Source organism: Spermophilus citellus, assembly GCF_964194105.1.
Source record: "Spermophilus citellus genome assembly, chromosome: 18".
Lineage (NCBI taxonomy): Eukaryota > Metazoa > Chordata > Mammalia > Rodentia > Sciuridae > Spermophilus > Spermophilus citellus.
In genome coordinates, this window is record NC_138200.1 from 41,952,721 (window position 1) to 41,980,475 (window position 27,755).

Genomic DNA, 27,755 nt, shown 5'->3' on the forward strand with positions numbered 1-27,755 from the left:
ACTGGTTCGCCTGTTCCTTTTTTCCTGTTGGCTTGTTTTGAGGTTGAAAAGGTTTTATGATCCCATTTAATCTCCAGGATTGGATTATTACACAGATCTCTTCAGAATGTTCAGTGTTTGTAGACAGTAACCATCTTTGCATAATCATGTTATAATATATATCTTCAAATAACATAATAGTTTCCATGAGGTTTTAAATACCTTGCCACGTCAGGTCTTAAACTGTTAGGTCCCATCTTTTATGCGATGGCTGTGGTGTTTGCTGGCCCTGGCCACCTGCCCTCTCTCTGCCCTTCCGTCTGACCTTAGTAATAGATATCTGGGGCTTGGGACCTTATGCCTGCTGGCCCAGTGCCCTGTGGCTCTTGCGTCTTGTTCTAGCCTCGGTCTACGGGGGGCCCTGTGTTCCTCAGTCTTGGAGACACGATCTCCATGATACTGCCCGTCTCCAGCACAAAAAGTCACTAAGGATCTTTTCCTTGGTCTCAGTAGGTGCTCACCGGGGCCCTGAGGGAGATCAGGTCTACTGCTTTTTCCCAGTGGCTGTAGGATTTTGTTCCTTTGTGGGAAAGGGTCTGAGTAGGGCTCTGTCCCTGCAGCCCCTGGAGACAGGCTTTCTCCAGCCTTTCCACCTGCCTCCAATATCTCCCGTGAGCACCCAAGAGACATCGGGGGTCAGAGTCTACGTGGGTGTGAGCTCCCCCTGGAGCTGTGGTTCCCAGCGAGTTTATCCTCGCATCCTGGCCCACACACGGCCTGCAGCACTGTACTGAATGCGCTCCGCACACCCATGATGACACCTTCCACCGGCATGTGAGCCGTGGTCCAGGGTGCACCTCTCCTCCGGCAGATCTCAGGCTCTCTGCAGGGGCAGCTTCCTGGAACCACCTCTCTCTTCATCCTTCTCTCCCTGGGAGGATGGACTCACCTCCGGCCCAAGACACAGACGCTGATGTGGTCTCCAGAAAATCATTTATTCTCCAAGTTGAGGCCACAAGTACAAACCTTCCCCAGCCTCCACGTTAGGACTCCTCTGTGGCCTGCGCACCCCTGTCCTCTGCTCCAGAATCCCAGGGCTGGCTCAGCCTCCCGTCACAGCTCCCCATGTTCTCTCTGGGGATGTTTCCTTGAGGCCTCCCTGGCCCTGAGCTCTGTCCAGAAAGCCACTTCCTTGTCTTTCAGCCCCGTGGCTGCCTGGGTGGTGACGCCAATCTGCAGGTACCCCTCCTCCTGGTCGTACTCTGGCCAGAGGGGCAGCCCGGCTCCATTGGGGTTCCTGGGAACAGAATCAAACAGAAACTCCATGGATCCACTCGTGAGCCCCACATGTCTTGAGACTGACAGGATTCCCTGGTTTCTCTCTTCCACAAGGCCCAGCCCTATGCAGCGTCAGGAGCTCTCCCTGTCCTGGGGCATCCTGTATGTTCTCAGAGGACAGTAGTCACAGGTAGGGGGTTTGTCACTCACACTTGGACCCCTTCACAATGGGTAGGCCCCACCATGTGCTATCCACCCACCCACCCTGCTCCCTCTTTGCCCCCAGCCTCACCCATGGCGAGCAAAGTTGGCCCAGAATCTCATCACCATCCTGCTGAGCTTGGTCTCCTCTTCTGAGGCGCCCCCTGTTGGTGAAGAAGGAAAAAACACTTTGCGGCTCAAAGTGGGCTGTGGGCCAGCAGCAGCAGCAGCAGCAGCAGCAGCAGCAGCAGCAGCAGCTGGGAGTTTGTAGGACAGCAGACTCTTGGCCTGACTCCACACCTACTGGTCCAAGTCTGCATATTACGAAGAGCCTGTCCCTTGGTGTGCACTTTCAGCTTGAGAACGGCTGGTCAAGGACCGCACTGGGCATGCTGTCCATCCATAAGCCGACTGCCTTTGTCTTCTGGGCCCACCTGCCCTGGCCCTCCCCACTCAGGGTCCTAAGGCCTCACACAGGGTTCCCTCTACTTGGTGGGACTGCTGACTCTTGGACATTTTCTTAATCTCCTATATGCATCCACATTTTCAGAGTCTGAAAAATACCAGACAAGCCACCATCCTAAGATGTCTCCCAAGTGGGAGTCGCCTGGCATGTCACGAAGAGCCATGAGGTGGGTCACAAGTCATCTGTAACTGCTGAATTAACATGTCAAAGATACTGTGAAAGCTTTACTTGAAGTATTATGTTATTAAAAATCCCAGATAAAATATATGAATGTAGTTATGTAGACAGATACACGTGACATTCAGGTCAAGGTTAGCACCTAATCTAACTTCCCCTCGTTGTTGTATTCTGTTGTTAGTAGAAAATCCCTCAGTGGCAAGCAGTGGCCCCCAAGCAGGGCTCTGCAGGTGATCCTCCAGCTCTCAGGTCAGGACTCTGAGACTCTGTGCCTCGAGGACCATCACGAGTACACATCCCCCTTCTTGCAGGTGAGAGCAGAAGCCTGCCCAGTGCTGCTCAGCCCTGTTACAGTGAGTCAGGAAGTTCACAGAGAACAGGAGACACTTGCTCAAGGCCAGGAAAGCAAGACTGGAACCCAGGCCCCCTAACTAACAGCCAGCAAAGGCTGTTACCTTTTAAAAATGGGGCTCCAAATACCGAGAAGAGCTCATCCCCGTGGTCTCCTGTCACCGTGCTGGGTCTCAGGTCTGATAAGCAGCTCGGGCTGTACTCAAACTCATACATGTAGGTGGGGGCTCCAGCATCTGAGAAGACACGGATGTGCGCACAGTTCACACCACCAGACATGCAGCTGGATGGTCTCAAGGTCTCTGGCTGTGCAGGAAACCCCTGGGTGTCAGCCTGGGACAGGACAGAGTTCCTGCAGAGCCCAGGGACTAGCTTAGGGCTGCAGAGCTGCTTAAAGTGGAATTGGGATTTGAGCCAGATTTATTGAAGCGCAGAATAAATTAATTAAATGAATCAAATAAATACTGAGACATGTTTCATTGAGATCACACTAGAGCTCCTTCTCTTCAAAAACCTCTACAACCTGATAGGTGCCTCCTATTCCTCTGATTTTGAGCATTTCTGAGGTTCTCACCCATTCAGAGAAGGGAGGAGCAAATCCAAGCTGCTTGTCTGCAAATGAGGAGGTTTAAAGACAAGTGTGTCCTCAGACAGAGCCATCTGCCTCTCGTGATTCAAGAAAACACAAATCTCCTGGATTCATATTCCGGTGACCTTGCATGTCCTGCTTCCTGCTTGGCCAGGGGACTGTGAGGTCGTTAGGGTGATACAGTGATGCCCACCACAGAAGGGGCACAGGAGATGAGCATGCCTATCCCCACCTCTCTTTCCCCCCCTTCCTGCCAGGCTCTTTATGCACCAAACCCTGCTGTCCAATCCCCGAGAAGAGGCCACCTTTTCTGTGGACAGCTCATCCAACCCACTAAGCCCTGCCCTTTCAGGACTAACTCAGGGACCCCCATACCGGGACCTCACCATTTTTCATTGGTCTCAATGTTCACATAGGGAGACTCTAGGAGGGGAAGGGTCAGACCCCAAATCAGGCTGGTGGAGAAACTTCCCCATGGGTACATACAGTAGGAAAGTTGAAAAATGCAGAATAAGGAGAAAAAATAAACAGCACTCTGAGAAAGTTTCTCCAACATTTTAGCAAATATGATTTTTAGGTCTATAAAATGGGCATAATATCCTATGCTACTTTGGGATGTATGATAATCATCGCTTCCCACCATCAGACATTTACCCACAAAGCATTTGACAATATATGGCATCACCACGGGAGAACAAGGAGGATTCACTGAATCGTCCCTCCCAGCCTGTGCAGGCTGCACCTTGGCTCATTGAGAAGTGCCGCTTGGGAGACTGTGACTGAGTCCTTCTGTGACTCGAATCCACTCATTAACATCTGCTTCCCAGTCAGGCAGAACTCACGGACCGAGGGTTTAACCTTGCCTCTGCCATCCAACCAGTTTAGACAGGAGCTCAGAACCCACTCAGAGAGGAAGGAACTCTTATGAACCAGAGAACTTAGTTTAAGCAGCAAGCTGCCACAGTAACTTTGTATCACTTGCTACCCCATAAACGTATGTAAATACAGTTTATTCATGTAACCGTTGTAAGTTGAGTGAGTGTTATAGCTCTCAGAATATCTTATTTCTCTCTACTCACTGTGCCTTTTCTCCTTACCTGTAGTTGTTAGCAGGTAACTACAACAGAGACAGCTAAAACAGGAGAATAGCTCAGCTGGTTTTCGACATGCTTAGAGAGCCCGGAATTTTAAAACTCTTTTAGCATGTTATGGAGAGAGAGGTCTGGGCCAAATAATGATTTCCCAGCTTGAGGCTAGATTAATGAGGACTGGTAACAAAGCCTGAGAGGCTTTCTAAAGGTACCTGGAATACGAAACACCTCCCGCCCAGGTGAGTTCACCTATCTGTGAGCGTAAGAACACCCTCCAACCACCCCGCCTTGGGTCCTTGTTGGAAGGTCCTGTAAAGACCTCAGTCAGTCCCCAGCTGGCCCACACTGGCACACAGCAAGAAAGACAACCAGCACGGACGCGGAAACTGGTCCCTGCCCGGTCTGTGTGCCTCCTGCTGCCCTGTCCTTGTCCCCTCCTGTTCCTATACTGAATCCTACCCTTACCCACCTGCACTAGTTAACAACTTTAGAGCAAGCTTTGACCTTGAAAATCTTCCCCAGACCCATCTTCCAATACTTGCCTTCTAGTCCCAGGACCCAGGGAAAGAGCCTTGGAGCAGAGGCTGTCTGTGCCTCACTCATGTCCCCTGGGTCTGGGCAGGCCACCCTGATGGCCTCCTCCACCTTCTAGAGCTCTTTGCTCAAGCTTTTGTCTGGTCACTAAAATCTACTTTGCCCACGTTTGTAGCAGGTCAAAATGCCACAGAACAAACCATCCCAGGGAACAGCCTTCAACCAGGGACAAAAGGCACAGCTGGAGAAATAACCAGCTCCCGCCACTCCGAGGGGCAACCCTGAGGTGTGGCTGCTGATTGTTGCCCAGAGTTTCCCAGCCGTCCACAGGGGACGTGTGCTGGGCAGCGCATAAAGATGGGCTCCCATTTCTTCCTGTGTCACATCTTCATCTCCATACTAATTAAATATCTGCATTTGGATGCTTTTCTTAGTCAGCTACTGGCAGAGACAGATAGGACAGGGCCCCTCCCCAGGCTACATGGAATCAGACATGGAGCCCTGGCCCTTGGCGGTTTCCACATCTGTCTGTGCTGAGAGAAGGGCCAGTCGGACACCTCAGCTGGTGGGTGTGAGGTCCTCTCCCAGATGCAGCCTCTGGGACTCACCTCTGTGGTCACGGGCCACCATCACAGATGGGACACCAAAAAGCACGTCTCCCATCAAGTCCAGGAACAGCTCTTTCTTTCTGACAGGGTCGTCTGTCCCTCCTAAATATTTCTCAGTGGCCACTGGAGTCAGTTCCTCAGAGAGGTTCTGAAGTCATGAAGAAAGAGACCCCCCACCTGAGAGCCACGCAGAGGCTCCCTGGATGTGACGCTCCTGGGCCCTGTGCAAATCCCGCCTGGGGTGGCGGGGAGGGAGAGGAGGGGAAATGGGGCTGGAACCGGGGTCTCAGGGGTTTTTCCTGCTATCGTGTTGGTCGGTGACTTGGGGGAGGGAGCCCCAGCCCTTCTATGTTTCTCAACTCATTCCCTAGGCTCTTACGACAAGTGGGTAGGACTTCCACAGGAGGGACGTGGCCGTCTGCTGGTCCAGCTTGCCTTCAGAGAGCGGGTAGCCCAACAATACCTGTTAAAGAGAAAGCAGGATTGCACATCCGAAAACCACCAGGAACCAACAGGAAGAACCAAATGAGCCGGCCGAGACACAAAGGCAGATAGAAGGTCCTTTTGGGATCCCTATGTTCATGGGTCATTCATGAGTTTGAAAAAAAAAATCAATGAAACAAAAGGAGTTGTATACAGAAACTCAGGGAATAGAAAGAGGAAGCCTTCAATATCTATATTTGTCATGCCGAGAGACGCCGTGGTCATCTAGGAAGGGAGGAAATTGAGGCCAGGGTAGGGTTGAAGTGAAGGGCTCAGGGAGCGAGGGTACATCCCCCACATACTTATAACCAAGGAAGCCAAACTCCACCGTGATGGTTTGTCCGTTTGGCAGAACCTCTGAAATCCTTCTGAAGTGAGCACTGCAGACCTCTCAGCATGAAAAATAACCCCACCCAAACTCTGCACTCCTTGACCCAACTCCAGCACGGCTTCCAGAGGTTTGAGGTCATGACCCCAGGACCCCCGTGATGTCTGCCTGTGATACAGGTCTAAGTTCTGTGGAGGCCTGACTTCAACAAACTCCCGTTTCCTCCCATGAAGTCTGCTTCTCCCACAGCTGATCATGGACCAAGAAGTCCCGTGGTCTAACCTCATGGATTCACCCCTCACACCACAATGCCTCCCGGGGCACACCCCATCCCTGAGACCTCTCCAGCTTTTGCTGTCGGTGATCGGAGTTCAGGTCATGCTTGATCTTTTCCCTGTTGCTATTGTATTACTGAAGAAAACTTGTCCTGTGGCTTTAACTAGTGGTCAGCTTTGAGAGAAAAAAAATATCTTCTTTCCTTTTTACTTTATTTATTTTTTTCTTCTTCCCTTTTACAAGACAGGAGCAACTTTTCTGAATCTCTCCAATGAAGTGCCTGAGAACTCGTGTGGGGATCTGTGGGGCCCAAGGTGGAAGCCACTGTGTGTCGGATCTAATTCCTCTGAACTTTCCAGCTCCTTCCTCCCTCTGGAAATACTTGGTTTTCCCACTTTCACAATTATTCTCCAGGTAGGCCCTCCCTGCTGGTACATTTCAGGATTCTTTATAGAAAAATAATTAATGGGTGTTTGGGGAAAGGGGTTCCCAGGGTCACTCTACTCAAGGAGAGAGTTTGGTCATCCTGGAGAAGGTTTCCAAGAAAATGTCAGCTGGTCCCAGTGGGACCCAGAGGAGCTGGAGATGGAGAAATGAGAGCAGAGAGGGAGGGAAGCCAGTGAGCCTGTGTGTGGGTGCATCTGTCTCAGAGGCCTGCACGCCCTCACCATCGGAATGATCCAGCCAAACTCTTGCTTGTTGATTCCCACCATGTAGGGGACAGTGTTGAAATTCTTTTCAGCCAAAATCTCTTCAGGTGTCTTGGGCAGCAATACTCCGTCAACCACAGTGAGCAGGGAAGGTTGGTCCTAGGGAAGACAGTGGCACACTGTGTCATCACCCCGCCCCGGGGGACACCCAGGGCTCTCTCTCTCTGCCTGTTGGAGGGCTTGGCCAGCACACAGACCCCTGTGGCTTGGATAGTGCTCCCAGAATCTCAGGGTCCTAACAAGGGGGTCTAAGTCTGCGGGACACTGAGGAAAGAAGTTTGGGGAGGTAGAGGAGATAAGATGATGGCGGCTGATCTTCAACTAAATGAAACTGTGTATCATGTGCATTATATATTTGAATTTGTAGCATACACTCTGTATATGCATGTATATTTATTTACCTGTGAAGTTCCAGCAAGTGCTGAATGAGTGAAAACTGAGCCCTGGCTATGGGGGAATTGCAGAGTTAGGCCCTCTGAGCCTCTAATGGAATGTTTTCGTATTTCTTGTTTTCTGTGTGAGATCCTGTCTAAAGGCAGGTTACGTAACAAGCATTTCTTATAAAGAACTTGTTAGGTGTGCTGTTTATTCATCATGAAGCGCCAGCCGGGGAGGGCCCATTATTGCCCCCACCCTGGGTAACAACATTGGAAATGTCTTTGGCTTCAGCCGCGCAGCAGTGCACTAGGGATTTCAGAACTTCATCATCTCACAAAGGCACACGTTCAGCTGTTTCTCCATCTTTCCACAGCTCTCCAGAGGGGACTCCGCCATGCAGAGGCAGACCCCCCTCTTCCTCTGAACTCACAGCCAAGACCACCATAACTCAGGCCAGAAAGAAGCTCACGGAGACTTATGTCCTCCACAAGGCACACCTTTGTACTTAGGAATACCAGACAGCACTTCCTGACTGTATTCGAGAAGAGCTTTCAACAGGAAATCCATCAGCAGAGGGCAAGAAAGTGAAAAGGTGGCATCCAAGCCACCGCACAAAGGACCCTTGGTAGCCCAAGAGATGGAGCAAGAAGAGCATTTGTTCATGGGACCTCAGAGGAGAATGTGGGCTTCATGAGACTCTGACTTGTGCATCTGGGGCACGTGAACATGAGTGTGTCACAAACATTGATTTAAGGGTGACAAACACGTGTCAGCTAGTAAATGGACTCGTGAATACAGAATCTGTGATTAGCGAGGGTCTACTGCATCTGTCTGTCTGTCTATCTGTCCAGCTGTCACCTGGTTTAAGCTTGCGCTCATATAGAGAAATCACTAGCCTTGAGGGTATACTGAGCTCATCCCTGGAGGGGCTTAAGCTGAGCCTGGATTCCGTATTTGAGAGGGAAAAATATCAAACCCAGGCCAAGTCCTTCTCCGAAAGGCTGACAGCACAGAGCAGGATACAGAAGGCAGGAAAGTCCTGCAGTTCCAAGACCTGGGAAGCCAGTAAGAGGAGCAGCTCACGGGAAAGAAGACACTCGCAGGGACCTCGAGCAGGTGCTGGCCTCGGCAGTGGCCTTCAGAGTGAAGGCTGTGACAGGGGCAATGGTATGAGCCCAGGGCAGAGGGGAGCCGGGCTAGTCCCAGGAAGGTCCTGTATGACACTGGGCACATAGTGGGCCACCTGGGACGTGTAAAGGAGCTGACTCAGTGGAGACAAGCGGATCGGTCTTGTAAGCAAGGACAGGTTTTAAGCAGAGATATAAACACGAAGGGGAAAGCTTGGCCCAGGGGACACAGACGAGCTGACTGGGAGCACTGGACTGGGAGTCAGGGGAGTGGGTTTCACCTGGCTGTGTCACCCCGGCAAGTGACCTCCCCTCTCTGGGCCTCAGCAATACACATACAAGGAGGGACTGTGGTTCCACAAAGGAGAATTCTTCCATTCATCGTGAATTGGAGCTTAAAGACCTTAAGACTCAAAACCTGTAATCAAGAACCCGAAAGTCCTTACCTCTCCAGGATCTCCTTGTAAAATAAGACCAGCGCGTTTCTGTGAAGATAAAGACAGGGATGTGGGTGATAAGCATTCTTGGTATAGAAACGGACCCTTTGACCGGTGCCCAGGAGCTATCAGGCTCTCCCACCGGGTGCCTCCTTGGCTGGACCCAGAGGAACAGGGCTCCACTGGGCAGGGGCAGAGGTAGAGTTGTAGGATGGGGGAGGGGCAGGCAGCGGCCTGGGCAGGAGAGACCTGGGCCCCAGAGTCAGGGCCCTGGAGCCCTGGGGAGGACCCTGCTGTCAGTGCTGCCCTCCTCTCCCACTTAGTCCCTCTGGTAACCACCCCCACATTTCCTCTGGGGAAAGGGGCAACATGGTGCCTGGGTGATGGGCTATGGCAACTCCCAGGAGATGGAGCAGGAGGTGGGATGGACGATGAGAGAAAGACACTTCCTTCTCCCTCCCCCCCTTCCCTGCTCCAACCTCTTGGGTTCAGGAAACCATGTGTGACCTAGAATGTTCCATGTCCCTGCATACAGCTACTATTGCAAGGATGGGTGTGCTAAAAGCCACAGCCGAGTCGGAATGGCCCCTGGCATTTTGCCAATAGTATTGATTGACAGGCGAGGCATTACTATCTGCCTCAGCCGCTACTTTGCAGTTCTCATGCTACTTTGGAGTTCTCGTAGGGATTCCCGGGGATTCCCGGAGAGTTCCCATTGGTTGGGGAAGTGCAGGTGGAGGGATTTCTGGAGGATATTTCTTGCTGCTGGTTCCTGGACGAGCGCGTGGCGTTCGGGAGAGTTCCCGGGAGCGTGTGTGGAGCGTGCTGGTGGAGTTCAGAAATAAAGTTTGTTCCTGCTTCAGTGGCTCGTGATTTGTGCCCAGCCAGACTGCGGCATGGGTGTAAGCCAGTGTCATTCCAACAGAACAGACCCAAGTCTATCACTGCATAGCTAATGTCACCAACCTCTGGCAAATGATTGGAACAGATGGCCTGTGAGCAGAGAGCATGCAAGTCTAGACTGTGGTTGTCTTTGTTCTCCCCAGGGGACAAATCTTCAGGAAGAAGCCACTAGATTGGAAGCTGAGGGGTAGACCAGGTTGATTCAATAACCTCTTCAGGGTCCCTGGCTCCAGCCACACCCTACGCCATCTGCCCATGAACTTTTCACTTACCTGGGGATTCTGTGACAATACAGTGTTTTTACTGTTCAAAGAACCTTGAAATGAATTTTCACATCTCCCATTAGAAAAACACCCAAACTCACCAAAACACATTCCACCCCCACACTTTTCTTTGCCACTTGTTCACCAAGGTTACAATGACTGCTTGGTACACGTCGGGTCGCAGGTCTGAGCTTACGTAGGAAAGGACCCCTAGGAATCCTTCCATCATGAATTATAGCTCCACCAGCCAAGAGTGTGGTGTGGTATGTGCACATGTGTGTGTGTGCACATGTGTGTGTGTGTGTGTGTGAGAGAGAGAGAGAGAGAGAGAGAGAGACTGTGCACATGTGTATGTACCAAGGACAATCCATAATCATGGAAATACTTCCATAAGAACTCAGAAAATCTCAATGGGATGTCCTGGAATCTTAGGTACTTTGGTCATTTAAATGGGGTCCTCTTGTGCCACACAGAGAATGACTGGAGTATTATTGTCTCTTTCTGGGTATTATAAGACAGCGGTGTCTTTATTCTTGGAACACCTCGATCATCTTATTTGATCATGATGGACCAGGATCCAAGCCCCAAGGCCACTCTGGACTCAACCCACCACGGAATCATAAGCAGAACACAGTGCGGGTGGCCTGCCCCGTGGGCTCCAAATGGCTTCTGGTGTTCAAGGTCTAGAGAGAGAGGCCAGCAGTCACCTGAGCCCACATTAAACTTTCCTCCCTGAGGGAGTTGCTCCCATGGGTCCTGCAGGCTGCTTTTATTGTTTTTCTGGATGTTTTCTGGCTAAATTTCCCTATGATGAGAGACTGCCAATGACCATCCATCAATCATCTAATGTCACCCTCCCTGAAAAGCACCCTGATGACTATAATGAATGTGTCCCTTCTCTATTCTCCTAATTAACTCACCATACAGGTATGTAGCTATGTTTCTCCTTGGAGAGCCCTTGGTGAGAAGATACTTTGTTCAATTTATGTTTGGATTTTCTGCCATGACACCACCGTTCCATATTCTTAGAATGGATAGATAGACACATGGATGGATAGATGGGTGGCTGGATGGATGGATGGACAGATGGGTGGAGTTGGCCATTACTAGTTACTATGGATGAAACTGCATTCATGGGGCTGGGGATGTGGCTCAAGCGGTAGTGCGCTCGCCTGGCATGCGTGCGGCCCGGGTTCGATCCTCAGCACCACACACCAACAAAGATGTTGTGTCTGCCGAGAACTAAAAAATAAATATTAAAAAAATTCTCTCTCTCTCTCTCTCTCTCTCTCTCTCTCTCTCTCTCTCTCCCCTCTCTCACTCTCTCTTTAAAAAAAAAAAGAAAAGAAACTGCATTCATGATGGAGGGATAACAGATAATATAAACAGATGATTACTAATAGTAATGAATGGATCATTGATTTTGAAGGACTGATGACAAAATATGAATATATGTTGGGTGAATAACTTGTGAATGATGGACAGATTGAAAATAGATGAATGAAAATTATAGATGGATTGACAGCTAGACTGATAAGAGGATGTGAATGAATTGGATGGATGAATGGATGGAAGATGAATGACAAGGTACATAAATGCCTATCTTAGAATTTTAATTGAGTCACAGTCTCATAAAAATCTAGAGAATGTGGCTATTAACATCATAACTTAGAGAGCTTCTAAAACAACCAAGATAAATTGTGACACTTTCCTGAAAACTTTGCACTTAATATCCCAGCCCCCAAATCATTCAGGATGGCAGTTACAGGGGATAGTTTGACTCAGGAGGGCCGAATCCATGAAACCCGGGATCAAGTCCCTAGGATGGGGCTACTGAAATGAGGCACCTACCAGTTTTACTGTCATCTCCAAGAGCTCCTCCTCGGTCTTCTGGCGCATGCAGTGAACCATGACTGCCGACGTGGTGGTTTTACACCCAGCAGCGATAGCAATTTGCTACACAGATCACAGGCAATTAGCATAGTTTAAGAGAAATGTCCCTTCTCTCTATTAATATGGGAAGAAGTGTTGTATCTCGTGGCCAACTTCTGAGGGCAGTAGAGGGGCAGAAGAAGACACGCTAGACCACCAGGTGCGGGTTCTGGATTGCACAGGGTGTGTGGCCTCTCTTACCAACTGGAATTGTGGCATGAACTAGCTTGTCTCCATTAAAATGATGCAGTGTCCTCCCCAGCATCATAAATAAATAATAAGTAATCTGGGCACGGTGTTCTCAAAGTTGAATTCAAGAGAGGCTCTTTGGAGTCAGGGTTAAGAGCTTCAAATCCTTCTCCTCCCCTCACTCGCTATTTGGCCTCCAGCAAGCCACTCATGTGCCTTGGTTGCTCCACGTGATGAGGATAATGATTACACTCTTCTTAGAGGAAGAATTAGTGAGGTACTGAGAGGTGCACCCTGTCTCCCCCACACTAGAACCTGTGCGGAGGGAAGGAGAACTGGAAAAGATCCTACGCACCGCACACTTCAGAAAGCATGGAACATGGGCTAAGCGGGAGCCCAAGGAGACCTTTCTGCCCAGCCCTCCTCCTCCAGTGATCCTGGAGCACCTCATCTGAGTCCCACGAGAAGAAAGTGCCCCAAAGACTTCAGAGCAGAGGAAATACTACGGGAGTTGTTCAGGGCAAGACCTACCTTAGCCACGGGCTTGATGTTCTTCTTGACCAAAGCAGCAGTGAGGACGACTCCACTCTCTGAGATGGCCCTGTGGAAGAGGTTCTTGGCCAGGGGAGACAGCACCTGCAGGGACGTGGGGAGGAGGAGAGTCTGTGCTCGTGGGGAGGGGTCAGCCACTCCTGCTTTCAGGTCCTCTCAACCTGCTCCTCTGCTCTGGCCATTCATGTGAAGAGTTTGGGGTCAGTGGACAGGAGACCTCCTTCCCTGTCCTGGCCTGTCCCGGCTACACATTCTCCCCCATCGAAGTCACAAATTATGTTTTGGAATATCCATTACTCAGAATCTATTCTAAGAAATATGATAACAGAGGGCCACAAGAATTTCTTAAAAAGTTCATGTTGCTTGTAATAGTAAATCTTTGAAACAACTTAGGTTCTGATATGAGATTTGATTAATATTTTTTCATTTTTACCATGGAATACTGGACAATTATTAAAGATAATGTTACGTAAGGAGGTTTAGCATTTAATAAAACTCTAATGTTATACTACAATCTAATAGAAAGATGGTTTTTTTGGTAAAAATTTATAGATGACAGAGAAGGGGGGTGGCGTGGAGTGAATGGTTAATAGATGGATAAAATTGTGGAAAAAAGACTAGAGAAGTTCATGTCCACTATTCACAGTCACTGCCTCTGAGTTGGGGCACTTTAAAGACTTCTTCTTCTTGGGACTTTTGTATATTTTTCCATTTATTCTTTTTTAAAATACTTTTTTAGCTGTAGTTGGACACAATATCTTTATTTATTTTTATGTGGTGCTGAAGATCTAACCCAGTGCCTCTTTCTTTACTTTAAAAATATGAGCATTTTCCTCTGTGTAGTCAACTATGAAACCGACACATGCTTCAAGAATACAGTAATTAGGCTGACCCTCTGCTCAACTCTGAGGTCATCATCGGGATTGTTAGGGTCCCCAGCACCTTCTAGAACTTCCCTCAGCATCTCCCAGCCCTGTTCCTCACCCCAGTAAGACATCTCATGCCCCAGGATGTGTCTGTGATTCACACCTCATGTGCCATCTGTCCCCCATTCCACTTTCCCTCCCTGCTCTCCATCCACCTCCCCAGCCCAACTTGTCCCGTGGTCCCAGGGAAAGCGTCCTTCTCTCTAGGCACGATCACTTCAGGGAGACCCCTGCTTGTCCTTGATGATCATGTTCCCTCAAAGCAGTGATCTTCCTTGGAGCCAAACAATAACCTCTTATCCAAATCACGTCCTTGCCTGTTCTCAATGTCACTTGTACTCTCCCATCCTGACCAAGAAAGCGGGGTAACTTCAAAGTTAAAATGATAAGGTAGGAAAAAGGGAATATAATAAGAGTAGGAAGAAAGCCATTGTTACAGGCAACTGGAGAACCTATGACCCCAGAACATGAAGTTGAGCCCTGGAGGCCACGGAGAGTTTATGCCTTGACTCTTCACCATCTCATACTGCTCAGTGATCAGAGTCATCCCTGGATCCTAGTCTCCCAGGTAAATGTGCTGTAGCTGAATTGGCTGGTCTCCAAGAGGTTCCATTATCAGCCTCCTCAAGCCTGGGGTGGGGCAGGTGCCAAGAGCACTTACAAGAATAGACACACTTTGTCCTCCTGCTGACTCTCCAAAGATGGTCACAGAGCCTGGGTTCCCTCCAAAGTTGGCAATGTTGTCCTGGACCCAGCGCAGAGCAGCCACCTGGTCCAGGTGACCCCAGTTCCCCAGGCAGTGCTCATCCCCAGTGCTGGAAGAGAACAGAGTGGGGTGGAGACAAAGATGTCACAGTCCGGTTCTCAGGTCCAGCGATGGGCTGGGGGCCCTCACTGAACCTTCTGGAATAAAGTTAGACTCTGCATCCTTGACACAGGAATCTTCTCCTGCCACTCATTCCTGCAGCACTGTTCCATGTGGGGTCTGCGTTCATTCTTCCAGAAAGGATTCCTTAGCAGCTACTGTGTATCTAGGAATAAAACAGGCAAAATCTGACTGCACTCGGATCACTCCACAGATCACAAGCAAACAGATGGGAAGAGAATGTCAGTCAATGAAAGTGATTTGAGGAAGAATAAAAGTGGGTAAAAGAAGAGGCAGAAGACCTTTGCCTCTGGAGCCCGCCATTCTTGCAATCCATCTCTAAACTCCCCCCCCCCCATCTCTGAAGGTCTGGGTTACTCTGCTGCATTATCTGTCACCCTGTTGTCCTATGGGTGCTAGAAGATCCATAATTAGAATACTGAATACTCTGAAAGCCAGTAAATATATTTTCAGTTACAAGTGACTCTCATTCCCCCTCAAAATGCTGTAAGCAATTCATCAAACACTGTGATACACGGAGTGGGTCTTTTTCAAGGAGATATTCTCCTGGCTTGGGACACATAGTAAAATGAAAGAAGCCTACTAAAGAGTACTCCCACAACAGTGGGAGAAACCCCTTCCACCAGATAGGAAAATCTCAATATAAAAAGTACAGAAAACAAGGGAACACAACACCTTGAAATGGTGATCATGCCCCAACAACTGAATCTGCAAATATCAAAGCGGCTGAAATCCTGGACAAAGAATCAAAGAAGTTGACAGTTAAAATGAGCAACAAACAAAGAAGATCTAAGGAATGAACTAACTGAGAAATTACAGGAGGTAAAAGATCATTTCAATGAAAAGATAAAGATTCTGAGAAAAAAAAAACAATCAGAAGTCTTGGGAATGAAAGACTCAATAAATCACATAAAAACAGACTATGCTTAGAATATTCAAGAAACCTGTGACGACACTCAGAGACCAACACAAGAATCCCTGGGATGGAAGAGGGCTCTGAGATACAAGGTAAGGGTATGGATAATTTGTTGTTGTTGTTAACAGGGATTGAACCTAGGGGTGCTTAACCGCTGAGCAACATCCCCAGCATTTTTTAAAAATATATTTTTATGTTTTATTTTGAGACAGGATCTCATTATGTTGCTTAGGGCCTCAATAAATTGCTGAAGCTGGCTTTGAACTTGCGACCCTCCTGCCTCAGCCTCCCAAACACTGGGATTACAGGTGTGCGTGACTGTACCCAGCTGGATAAATTTTTCAGTGAAATACTATCAGAAAAATTCCCAAACTTTGGGAAAGGAATAGATATATAAATATAGGAAGTATTCAAATCCAGAAATAAACAAAATAAAAAACCTCTCCCTGTGACACACTATAATAAAAACACAGAGAACAAAGGATATTACATGCTTCCAGAGAAAAATGTCAGTTTACATTTAGAGGCAAGCCAAAAAAGAACAGATTCTAAAAGCCAGGAGAACTTAGAATAAGGTATTCTGAGTCCTGAAAGAAAATAACTACCAACCATGATTGCTGTATCAAGCAAAGCTATCCTTCAAGTGTCTTTGCTTTGGTGACTGCAATGGCTTAAATGTAGTTTGTCTCCCAAGGGCTCATGTGCTGTGGTGTTGGTCCATGACGTGGAGATATTAAGAGGGGATAGAACCTGTAAGATGTCAGGTCTAGCAGAAGGCAATTAGGTCATTGGGATTCAGCCCTTAAGGGATTAATGTAGAGCTCATGGAACGCTGGTTAGTTCTAGCAAAGGCCCAGGATGTTGAGCTCGCCCCAGCACTGACATCACCTCACACCTGGACCATTCAACCAGCTGGACATAAGCAAAGAGTAGCATTGTACTTCAGCTAAAAGACACTTGCCAGAGGCCCAACTGATGGAGCCACCCCATCTGGGACTGAGCAAAATAGATTTCTTTATAATTTGATTTATGACTTTTTCTTTCTATTTATCCCACCTTGGGCACTTGGTTATATCCATTGGAAACAGGCCAATGCAGGGGCTCATGGGCAGAGAGGAGAGTCCAGCGCCTTACCTGAAGAACCCCCAGATGCCCAGGCGGTACTGGATGGTCACCACCACCACGTTCTCATGGGCAGCAAGGGCCAGTCCATCATAGGTGGATGCCCCGCCCACCACCAGACCACCTCCGTGGATCCACACCATCACCTGGAGAAAACAGATGCAGCCACACTGATTACAGACAGCAGGGTAGAGAAGGATGTCTGGTTTCATTGCGGACATCTTGGCTGTGAGTCAAGGTGACCATTAGCAGATCCCCCCCGGGGCTCAGTAGGGTTGAAAAGACAACATCCCTTCTCCATTCTCCCAGCTGGGCGCCACTCAGGGCACCTGCCTTTCTCCCCAGATCCATGTGCCACATCCTCCTAGGGCCTTTAAATCGAGCACATCATCACAGGAGCAGCAAAGGCCAAGGACACTGTGTTCTTTCCAACATCCCTACGGTCCTCACTCCTGGAACATTCAACCAGCTGGAGATACTCGAGGGGCAGCTCCTGTACTTCAATGCTAACTCCCTCGGGGACGACTTCCCTGTGCAGGAACGACTGTCTCAGGAGTCACATGTGGCCCGTTGATGCCACTACCTCACAGCCTCCTCGGCCTGCTCTGAATGTCCAGAGGCTACCTGCCCTCCTAAGCCTAGCTCATGACCCCCTCCTCCAGGAAGTCTTCAGTCATTCAACTAACATCATCTGGAAGCCCACTGCGTGCCAGGGACTATGAGGACAATTGAGCGTGAGAGTGGATATCACAATTCAAAATTCACATCTCTTATTTGGGAAAGCTCACATACAGGGAAGAAATGGGAGTGGATAAAATAATTTGTAATAATATTGCTAATAAAAACCAGGAACTCATAACAGAAACTATGTACTGAGAACTCTTTAAAGCATTAAAAGCAAAGATGTCATTTCACAGGAAAACAGAACATCCACGAACCCAAGGACTTGCAATTAATTTAATCAGTGGCAGAAGTAAGATTGGACCCAGGCTGTCTGGTAACAGGGCCCACGTGTGGAGCTGCCCGATTCCCTGCAGCCCACTGGACAGCAGAGTGAGCCAGCCCTTAGGCAGGAGGAAAGTCCTGCTGCAGCTCTGACCTGTGTTCCAGGAGGCTCGCTCTGCGCACTCAGCCAGCCCTGAGATGAAGCCCGACCACCATCATTAGACCCTCACGTGGGATTCTTCCCACGAGAGGAAGCAGAGGCTGAGGGAGGTGGAGGACGTGCCCAAGACTCTCAGCCAGGCCAAGGCAGACCCAGGATCCAAACCCAGACCCTGGAGATCTAGACCCTGTGTCCACAGCTGGGGGTCTCCTGCCTCCAGGCTCCCAGAGCCCTGTTTCTCCTGCACCTCTGATCCTGCTGCCCCAGGGAGGGACTGAGTCGGGTCACCTGAGTGAAGGTGAGCTCAAGGACAGGTCAGCACAGACAGGCTGGAGAGGCCAGGACGTGTGTGCTGCCAGATGGCAAGACCTGGAGGGCAGGGGCTGCTGGGCAAGGCGCCGTGCCCCTGCTCCCCCTAAGCCCAGAGGTCAGCTGGGCAGATGGGTCACTGAGCACACCACAGCAGGATGAGCAGATGAAGGAGGAAACTTCTGTACTCACTTCATCATACGTACAAAGCACAGGGCAGTGGGACTGGACCACCTTGCAGCCCAAGCTTACACCCCTTCCCAACCCCTGGGTGGCCTTCCAGGTGTTCCTGGCGGGGTGCTGACATGCCTCCCTCTGCCAACCCAGGTGTGGCCTCTTTTCCCCTCAGGTGCTCTTCTCCCTGCACCTGGCAGCCCGCCCCACCTGGGCCCTTCCCTTTGAGGGGGAAATGCTGTGGGCATCAGCCTGTGCCCAGGGCAGTCAGGCAGGGAGATGGCTCCAGGAACATCCCAGATATTTGACTAAAGGCCAGGAAAGGGAGAGGACATGGGGCTTCCAGGGGACCGTGGAAGGGGTCACAGGTGGCGTGCTGAAGAAAAGCGACCCAGGTGCTCCACTTCCTAGTCTGTGCTCAGGGACGTTGGGTGACAGATGAGAAGACCTCAGCTCATGTCCTGTCCCTTTCCCCATCTCGGTTTCTCTCCCTATCAAGGCAGCGCGAATTTTCTCTAATTTTTTTTCAGCTCTTCTTTCTTTGAAATTATGTCTTAGCTTCTCTGAGAATCAAAGCCTTAATTTAGTAACTAAGAGTAATCTTTTTTGTCCCTCTTTTATGGTGAAAGAACTTGAAAAATATTAAGATGTGCATTCCTGATGTACAGCAATCTCCCCCAGATGCATGAGGTCACTAGTGGAAACTGAGAGAAGAGAAACATATATTTCCTGTGGCAAAAGGGACCCTGGGCCCCGAGCCATCCTGGTCTTAGTCCTGGTCTTAGTCCTGGTCTTAGTCCTGGTCTTAGTCCTGGTCTTAGTCCTGGTCCTAGTGCCCCTGCTGCAGCGGCCTTCTGCCCCTTCCTCTGCACAGCTGGCTTCCTGACGATGGAGCTCAAGGTTTGACAAGTGGGGCCCGCGCTCACCGGCAGGCTGCTTCTCCTGGTCAAGTCTGCGGGAGTGTAGATGTTCAGGTAGAGGCAGTCTTCAGAGAACTGGAGGGGAATGTCCTCCTTCCTGTTGGTAAAGAGCTCGGAGAGGACCTGCCCCGTCTCGACATCTTGGGAGCACCTGGGAAGGGAAGGGAGAGCTTTGAAGGTCCACCTGATGGAAGCTCAGAGTGTCACCTGGGGCCAGACCTGGCACTGGGTGTGATAAGGCTCTCAATGGAGATTTCATCATGAGACTCGAGACGCCAGCATGGGGGGGAGGCTCTCTGAGGGTCCTGCTGGGAGGCCCCGGACTGTAGAGTGAGAAGGACTTGCAATGTCTTCCCTTCCTGGATACTGAGGGCTGCCCTAGGCCAAGGAAGGGAGGCTGCCCATCCGCTGACAAGAGATGACAATTCCAGGACTGGGTCCTGTTCTCTGCGGGGCTTTGTGTCGTGGGCTGCAGCATATCTGACACCTGGTGGGTATGTCTCGTCTGTGGGAGACTTCCTCCCACCAGACCCTCAATGACAGATGCTCGGCCCGCAGCAGGTGGGGTGTCACCAACATGAGACCACCCCAGAAGAACTGCATTCTAGCCCTGCCACTGATGTGACCTTGGGTGAATTCCTTCCTGCTCCGGGCTTTAATCTCACTGGTCTCAGTGAGGGGAGTCTTTCCTAAGGGTCCTGCAGCCCTAAGATCTATCAGCTAGCTATCCCATTGGCTACCCTGGTCAGAGGTCTCCAAAACCCAATATAGAGTTGCTGAGTTCTCCCAGTTGCCAGGCACTGATTTAAATTCTCCTGTACTGACTCCTTCAAGCCTGAGATTTTCCCCAGGGTATGAGTTCTATGAATATCTCCATTTTGCAGGTCAAAAAAACCAAGGCACAAAGAGGGTAGAGACTTTTCAAAGGTCACATAACCAGAAACATCCATGCTATAGAGTGCTCATATTTCCAAGTATATTATTAACAATATTTCCCAATCTCAAAAGACCAGAAGATCCTGGTATGCAGAAGAGATCCTTGAGAATATCAGGTTGCGGGAGGACACAGATGTCCACTAACAGAAGTGGACTCAGCAAAGCTCACTTCCAAATTTCCATTCTGGGTAATTTTTCTTAGATCATTCATCTCTAGGAACCATGAATGTGTGTAACGATCCAGCTATAGCCTGTTAACCATAGTCATTTATGATGCCGAGAATATAAAAACTATCTTAATGAACCCAAATAAGAGAGAAAGTCCATAAACGACTTTTTTTTTTTTTTGTACTAGGGATTGAACCCAGGGTACTTAATCACTGAGCTGCATCCTCAGCTCTTTTTAAAATTTTTTATTTTGAGACAAGGTCTTGCTAATTCGCTGAGGCTGGCTTTGAACTTGCAGCCCTCCTGCCTCAGCCTCCTGAGCCATGCATGGCCATCAATTACTTTTTAATAACTCATTTCATGTGACAATTAAGTCTCGGACTGGGATATGAAATGGAATAAAGATGACACGGGGATCAATGAGCAAGGTGCTCACCCAAACTCTGTCTGCATGATCCATTCCCAAGGGAGCAGAGGACAGCAGGTCAAAGTCTGGAAATGTGACTTCCAGTGTTAATGGCAGTTCCCCCTGGGCAGCAGAACTGCATGTGATTTTAGTTCTTCTCTTAGCTTTGCTTCTTAGCATTTCCTAACTTTTCTGCTTTTCAGAAGGTAAAAACAGTGAATGCCATTTCTTAAAGAAAGGAAAGAACGCAGCCAGAAGTGGGATCCCGGACATCAGAAGTACCTTGCCGAGGAGATGAATCATGAAATGACATACGTAGGTGTGGGAAGTGCTCTGGGGATGGCCAGGAGGCTGACTGGAAACTTGGGCTTCTGTGCCCAGGTCTCCAGGGGACTGGGCACCACCTTTGCTGTGCCCGGGACTAGGTATCTAGACACACCTGGGAGTTGAGATAAGGTCAAGTCAACCTTCCAGGGCACCCCTCACTTGGGACTTCTCTATCACACTCCTGAACCACACCAAGATGCACGTGAACACACACACACACACACACACACACACACACACACACAGAGAAGAAATAAGATACATACTCCTTACCTCCATCACCGGCTCAACTAATTTTCCCTCAGGGCACTAATCGCATTCTAATAGATCACATAATTCACTGATCATCTTTCATGTTGTTCATGATGTCTCTCATCCCTGATGGAAGCCCCAGGAAGGCAGAGATCTTTGCTTTGTTCACTAATGGATTCTAGGAACCCACAACATGCCCGACACACAATAGGTGCCCAAGAACTGGTGCTGAACAAAGGGCTTTAGAAACCCCTGAGAGGTCCAGAAGGCCTCAGGGCTCTGCAGTGTTCTAGAAGATTCCAGGAGAAAGCAGAGCCAAGCCCAGGACAGCCTCCACCCCCTCCTGCAGCACCGAGGGACAAACCCCCTGGGACAGGCCACCACTTACATAGGAGGGTAGGAGGTGGCGTTCTTCACAGAGCTCCAGGGCTCTGCCGGCTGCGGTGGAGCAAACCTCAGGGGCCCAAGAGGGGGCTTGGCAAAGGGGACGCCCAGGAAGACGGCCACGGGCTGCGCAGATCCTTCCAGGCTGACGTACTGCCCCAGGACTTTGCCATGCACCGTCTCCACCACGGGGGGCGAGGACGGGTGTCCTGCTGGACATGGGGAGCAAATGAGGACATTAGAGGGGAAAGGCCAGACTTGGGTTCCAGGGGGGGTTGGCCACATTCTAGGCATGTGACACTGAATAAGTGACCTAAACCCTCTGGACCTCAGATTCCTTTTATGTAAAGTAGGGATGAGGGAAGTGTCCAACCTAACCCAACGGGCTGACAAAAGAGGGAAATTGGAATTGAGATATAAACACATTCAGCCAGAATTCAACGAAAACAGGAGAGCTTCTGGGAATGAGCAGGGCCTTGGGATAAACGGAGCCTTCCGGAAGCAGGTACCCACTAGGGTCCTGGTGCTGAGCTGGTAAAGAGGACAAACAAGAGGGGCCCTGTTCCCAGGAGGGCTGACCTTGTGGGGAGAAGGAGCCACAGACATATGTGACCTGATTCTGGGAAGAAAGAGGCCACGCACGTCCTGGTGGGGGACCAGGGAAGGGCTGCAGGAGGTAGAAGAGGGAGTCAGGCCTTCTGATGGTGGCATCCTATGGAGCTGGGACTTGCAGAAGGGAGGAGAGATCGAGAGAAGATAGGATGAGGGGATAAAGCTGGAATAAGGTTCAGAGACAGCAAAACAACACCCTGGCTGAGAAAGGGTGTGTGGCCTAGGATCACCGCCCCACGGAGGCCCTGAAGAGTAGAAGATGACTCTGGAATGAGCAGGTGCATGTCAGGGAGGGCCTTGGGTAGGTTAAGGGATTTTATGTACTTGACATATTAACAGCAGGAACATTCTAGATTAAACAACACAATGAGCTAAAACATTCTCCGGTACTCTAAGCAGGGGGCGATCCAGAGGGAGAGAGACTGGGCGTCAGGTTCCTGTCTGCTCCACTCCCTCCTTTATTGTGGAGGAGACCTGTGCTCCTCATCTCCCTGCAGCTTCCTCACTCCACCTGGTTCCACCTGCTTCGGGACCAGAGTGCACTAACCTGATCTTCCTTCCTGAGGCAGGTGGATTCAGACACCCCACCATGGCCACCCTGAAGTCCTCTCTTGTCTGTCCTCAATGACCTCGGTTTCTAGGAGCATCCATCATAGGACCTGGTTACTATCCTCCTGTCCCAGGATGCTCCTCTTTGGATACAGACAATATGTCAACATTCCCCCCAAAGCGTGTGTCCAGAAAAGAATTAGGCATATTCTAGCAGAAGAATAACAATGTCTTAGAAACCAGTTTACAAAATAATACCCATTTCTCATGGCACCAATCGCCAGTTCCATACTATGAACTCAGAGGTTGTGCTTTGCTCTTGTGGTTAGTTATTACAAACAACACCAGGATGAATATGGAAATATGGTTTCCAAATTACAATGTTTTGAATTATGATTGAAAAATCATTGAAACTGACCAGAGACCTCTACCCAGAAGACCCCTACCATAATGAAGCAAACCCCCCCACCTATTTGTAACATGTAAGTTCCTCTTCTTGTCAGAAAGCTTTTTACACAGTACATGAGCAAAAACTTCTACAAAGGGCATTGAGCTTGGTTGGTAGTTTCCTCTTTTTGTAAATGCCAGGTGTGCAAGAAAAAAAACAACTTGTAAAACCTCTGACTAGTCTAAAAAAATGAAACAGAGAGCACTTGTCATGTGAATCTTCAAATCCCTCCTCCCACTAGGTATTAAGTTCAAAGAATTTCCAGATTCTTCTTCCAGAGGAGAATGTTTTAAGTGATAGCCCCCCTGGACCCTGCAGCCGATAAACCTGTTTCCTGAAAGTTTCTTGGGTGTCCAGCCTTATTTATCCACATGGTCATAAGACCCTGAGGTCACCAGGCATAGACTAAACTAAACTAAAATCATGAATATCAAGAGGAATAGCCCAAACCACTGAAAACTCTCGTGGATATGTAACCAGGTCCATGCTTCGTGTGATTAAGAGCAACCTCAAGCTGGCTTCCTTTGGCCTGTGGTTAATTATTATCAATGCCCCAAGCCTTCCTCCAGGGAAGGTTGTGCATTGAGATACAGGCAGTACAGGTTTCTTTCTTCTTGGTGCATGCTCACATTTCTGCACTGAAGATAGATCCCTTTTTTAGACTTAGAAAAAATTTTTATAAAGAAATATGGGGATGTTTATGAATATTGAAGGAGGACCTGGGAGCTGACCAGATATGGGGCAGTGGAAGGGGAAGAAGAACAAAGAGCAGGCGTGTAAACCTGGCTCTGTGTTAGGCAGGGTCCCTGAGGAGGTCAGGGAGATGTCCTGGCAAGAGGCCACCGGCCCAGGGCACCTCCAGACCGGAAGGAAGTTGGTGAGGGGGCAGAGAATCGTCCTCCTGAGGGTGAGGGTGCACACCACGGGTGCATGTGGCCTCACTGCAGAGGCCGGGGTGAGAAGGGAGCTCAGAGGCAGGTTCAGCTGAGATTGGGAGCACCCTCCAGAGTGGGGGGTGGGGGAAGGCAGAGCCTTGGGAGCCCAGGGAGGAGAGGGGGAGGGGCTGGGCGAGTGCTTCAAGGAGGTGAAAGAGGGCGAAGTCTGAGCAGAAATTGGAAATCTCTGGGTGTGGCCTGTAGTAGTTCAGTGATGACCATCAACCCAGATGAAGTGGGTAGAAGCTAGATTGCCCAGGGTGGGAATATGGGCAGATGGGGTGGGAGGCATACAAGGTGACAATAATTAGCAGGCACCTCTTAGGTCATGTGGAATGTGCACATACTGAGCACTTTCTGTGTACCCGATGTGCATTCCAGCTGCTTTACATTATTTCTGAAAAAAGATTCACCAGGTGAGTGTCCATATGCCCACTGAACAGATGGGCAAACAGGATTTGCAAGCGGCTTATATGAACTTCCTAAAGATGGAAATAGGATGGTATCACTAGAGGCAACCAGCAGTAATCAAATGGTTCCTCTGAACTTTGGATCTTTTGTTAATCTGCCTTACACTTGGTTCCAGGCCTCCGATGGGGAAACCCAGGGCCAGCCAGAGTGAAGCTGAAATCCCAGGTATGGGGGTGCTTGACTATTGCTGTCCGGGCCACTGCCTCTGGAATTAAGACCCAGAGAGAGACCAGTACATGACTTACCAGGTAAACTTTGGAGAGTACATTTTATTCTGAGTCTCAGTTTTTCTGTCCATAAAATGGCACAGTTTTATGCTGAGATCCTTCCCTATAACCCTGTAATAACCATTTTTATTTCCTGTATCTGAAGTGTTGACCTGTGAGGCCTCGACTATCCTGGAGGAACTACCTCCTGCAGGTGCAACCAATCCAGAACCCATGTCCACACCACCTTCTCTATATGGTTCTCAGACTCCAGGCCAGTGTCACCTGCCCTAATGACCCAGAGCCAGGTACCAGACAACAGTGACAGCTCCTATAAACCAAAGTCTCATAAAGTAATCCCAACCAGGCAGCCCTACACCTGCTTGCCCTGCCTCACCTTTTCTTTCTGGTAGACCCACAACCAAAGCCCTTCTCCACAGTCCCCACTCTCCCTCTGCATCCTGACTGGCCTCCGTGGGTCCTCTTGTGTCCCTCTCCCACTACAGTGGGGTGGTCAACTTCCTAAGACCTGTGTGTAACAAACTGTCTTTTCAATGGCCAAGGGCTCCTTGTCTTATTTTACCATGCATCAAATATCACATTGATTCACTCCACTTAAAATTATCCCCTTTATTTATCAATCCCTTTTCTGTAGCCCTTTAGATGGGGCACCATTCTAAGTGCTTTTAAAAAACCATTCCTTTTATCCCCCCTCCCGCCTGGTGAGGTGGGGACTCTTTCATCCCCATCTCAGAGATGGGGTAACCCAGGCACAGCTAAGTACCTGGCCCAAGGATGCCCAGCTCAGAAGTGCTCAGCTGGTCTTCAGACCTGCACTTGACTCTTGAGATGGTGCTTTTAACGTTGTGCTGGTCACCCTCCATGATCTGGCGAGATCTGGCCTTATAATAAGGGGGAAATTAAACCAAGCTTTAAACTCCTTTGTGTGAGGTATGAGGTTGTCTCAGCGCTCTCCTGAGCCTGGTGGCTGCAGCTGAGGTCTCAGTGTCTTTGTCCTCCCCGCACTGGCTGGACTGGACAACTCCACGTGCAATGCCAAGTCCAGAGTGTGAGCAGCACCTCAGAAATGAACCTGCATGCCTCTTCCTTACTCATGTCTCCTCCCAACTCGGCCAGGAGAAGGGTTTCCAGATGTGCCCGCTGATGTCTGTCTTTCCCCAGGACTCACCCCAAGCAGTGCTCGCAGAGAGAAAGGCCAAGACCACAGAGTAGAGCCACATTCTGGAAGGACAGCAGCTCCAGGACCAGTGAAGACTCTGTGTTGTACAGCTGCAATGCCCTGCTCCTGTCCCGGGATGGGAGACCTGCCCGGATCCCGCCCACCCAGCCAAATTGCATAATCCAAAATGGCAGAAGAACTCTCTCTTCTGAAGCCTTCATCAGGCTGTCTTTGGGAAGGCCACTCCTACCCAGAGTTGACCCACTTATCTAAATAGTCCCCACCCAACTCTCAGAGTGCAGATGACCACAGACTCAGCCAACAATTTCTTACATAAGGCTTTCTCTCTCGCAGGACTCTAAACTTTGCGCGGTGACCTTTCCAAAGCAGGCACCAGCAAGCTGAGCCTTCAGGCAAGGCCAAGTTTTTTTCTAGAGTCCTGACAACAAGCTGGGAAATTTTAAAGCCACTCACAGCCCTAGAGCTGCTCAATTGGATCTGAACACATCTCTCAGCTTCCCTGGGCCCAACTCACTCCTGGGCCAGGTACCAGATGGAACAGCCCCAGAGCCCCAGATCCCATTGAAATCACTCAAACTAACAATTCTAGCCCTGTTTCCCCCATCTCTTCTTCCCTCCCACGAAAACCAAAATAAAGCCTCTTATTCACAGACCCCCACCTGCTGTATGACCCCAGTGCTTCCCCGTGTGACCCCCTCCCCATGTGCACAAAGTGTTCCTAGACTTGGGAACATGGAGCAGCAAACTCTTTGTAAAGTCTTCATCTCCTCAGCTGATGACCTTGGCCTTTTCATACCTCAGTAATAATAACAAAATCTACATTTGGAAACACCTTTCTCCAGGAGTAATTCCAGAGATTGCCTGTGCAGTGGACATCCAGAGATGGTCACCTCATTAAAGGTGAAAAAATCAGAATGACTAACAACAGGAAAGATAATTCACTATTTACACTCTGGGATGCAATGTAGCTGTCAAACATGGAGAGACATTATTTTGAAAAACTTAGTTTTAAAAAACAAATTACCATTTCCTGTGAGGGAAAGAGATCTGGGGATTTCTATTCTATCCCCAAATTCTTCAGAAAGACAGCAAACTAAAGTTTTCATGAGTACGAACCCATCTGGGCAAACCCGTGAGGAGACCACAACAGCATTTTGGAAGCTGAAAGGTCGATAGAAAACCAAGAAGTGCTCTAGTAGCAGAGAAGGTGGAAGTCAGCGAGTGGGAGGAGGGAGACCCCCAGCAAATACGAGTGTAGACTGGAGATGGCAAAGGACTCGCTGGATTGAGAGGTCATAGGAACCCATATAAATGGGGGTGAAATCAACCCCCCAACAGGGATGAGAAGCCTGGTCCCCTCTTTTAGACCTACCACAAAGACAAATTCTCCCATAGGCTCTCTTCCTCTCCAGTCCTAGGACTGGCTCTTGAGACTCCAGACACTTAATTACATTGGAACATCAGACGTTCCATAGCAAGGGTCAGCAGAATGCCATCTCTGTATTGAGATCTGAGTTTCAAAGCCAAGAAGGTTCCTGAGACTCAAGGATATGGCCACAATAATGATGACTCTTGATGAAGTCCGTGCCTGGTCACCCTAGTGGTGGCCAGGATGATGAATAAGGGTGTCCTGGCTCTTAAATGACCGAC

The 27,755-nt window shown here is 49.4% G+C and overlaps 1 protein-coding gene across 3 annotated transcripts; it reads right to left on the minus strand.

Moving 5' to 3' along the window:
• Positions 1 to 26,271, minus strand: LOC308637153 (liver carboxylesterase 1-like). Of its 3 annotated transcripts, none has more exons than XM_081273359.1 (14): positions 26,094 to 26,266; positions 21,688 to 21,892; positions 19,217 to 19,361; positions 16,715 to 16,848; positions 14,440 to 14,593; positions 12,832 to 12,936; positions 12,031 to 12,135; positions 9,023 to 9,061; positions 7,030 to 7,170; positions 5,654 to 5,737; positions 5,275 to 5,422; positions 2,557 to 2,688; positions 1,550 to 1,622; positions 2 to 1,276 (listed from the first exon to the last, which is right to left on the minus strand). In XM_081273359.1, exons 1-14 carry the CDS (start codon positions 26,143 to 26,145, stop codon positions 1,093 to 1,095), a joined length of 1,701 nt encoding a protein of 566 aa, XP_081129485.1. In that variant the 5' UTR covers positions 26,146 to 26,266; the 3' UTR covers positions 2 to 1,092. The 3 variants fall into 3 exon arrangements, with proteins under 3 accessions (XP_081129486.1, XP_081129485.1, XP_081129487.1); XM_081273361.1 differs by having other exon boundaries at positions 4 to 1,276; positions 21,688 to 21,895; positions 26,094 to 26,271; XM_081273360.1 differs by lacking the exon at positions 7,030 to 7,170 and having other exon boundaries at positions 1 to 1,276; positions 21,688 to 21,895.
• Positions 26,272 to 27,755: the final 1,484 nt, after the last annotated feature.

Coding starts and splice junctions, on each gene's coding strand:
- LOC308637153 (XM_081273361.1), bottom strand. CDS start 26,145: ATGTGGCTCTACTCTGTGGTCTTGGCCTTTCTCTCTGCGAGCACTGCT. Junction 12,937..14,439: donor GACAAAGTGTGTCTATTCTT/GTAAGTGCTCTT, acceptor ACGTCCCTGCAG/GTGCTGTCTCCCCTGGCCAA. Junction 7,171..9,022: donor TACAAGGAGATCCTGGAGAG/GTAAGGACTTTC, acceptor TGTCTTCCCTAG/GACCAACCTTCCCTGCTCAC.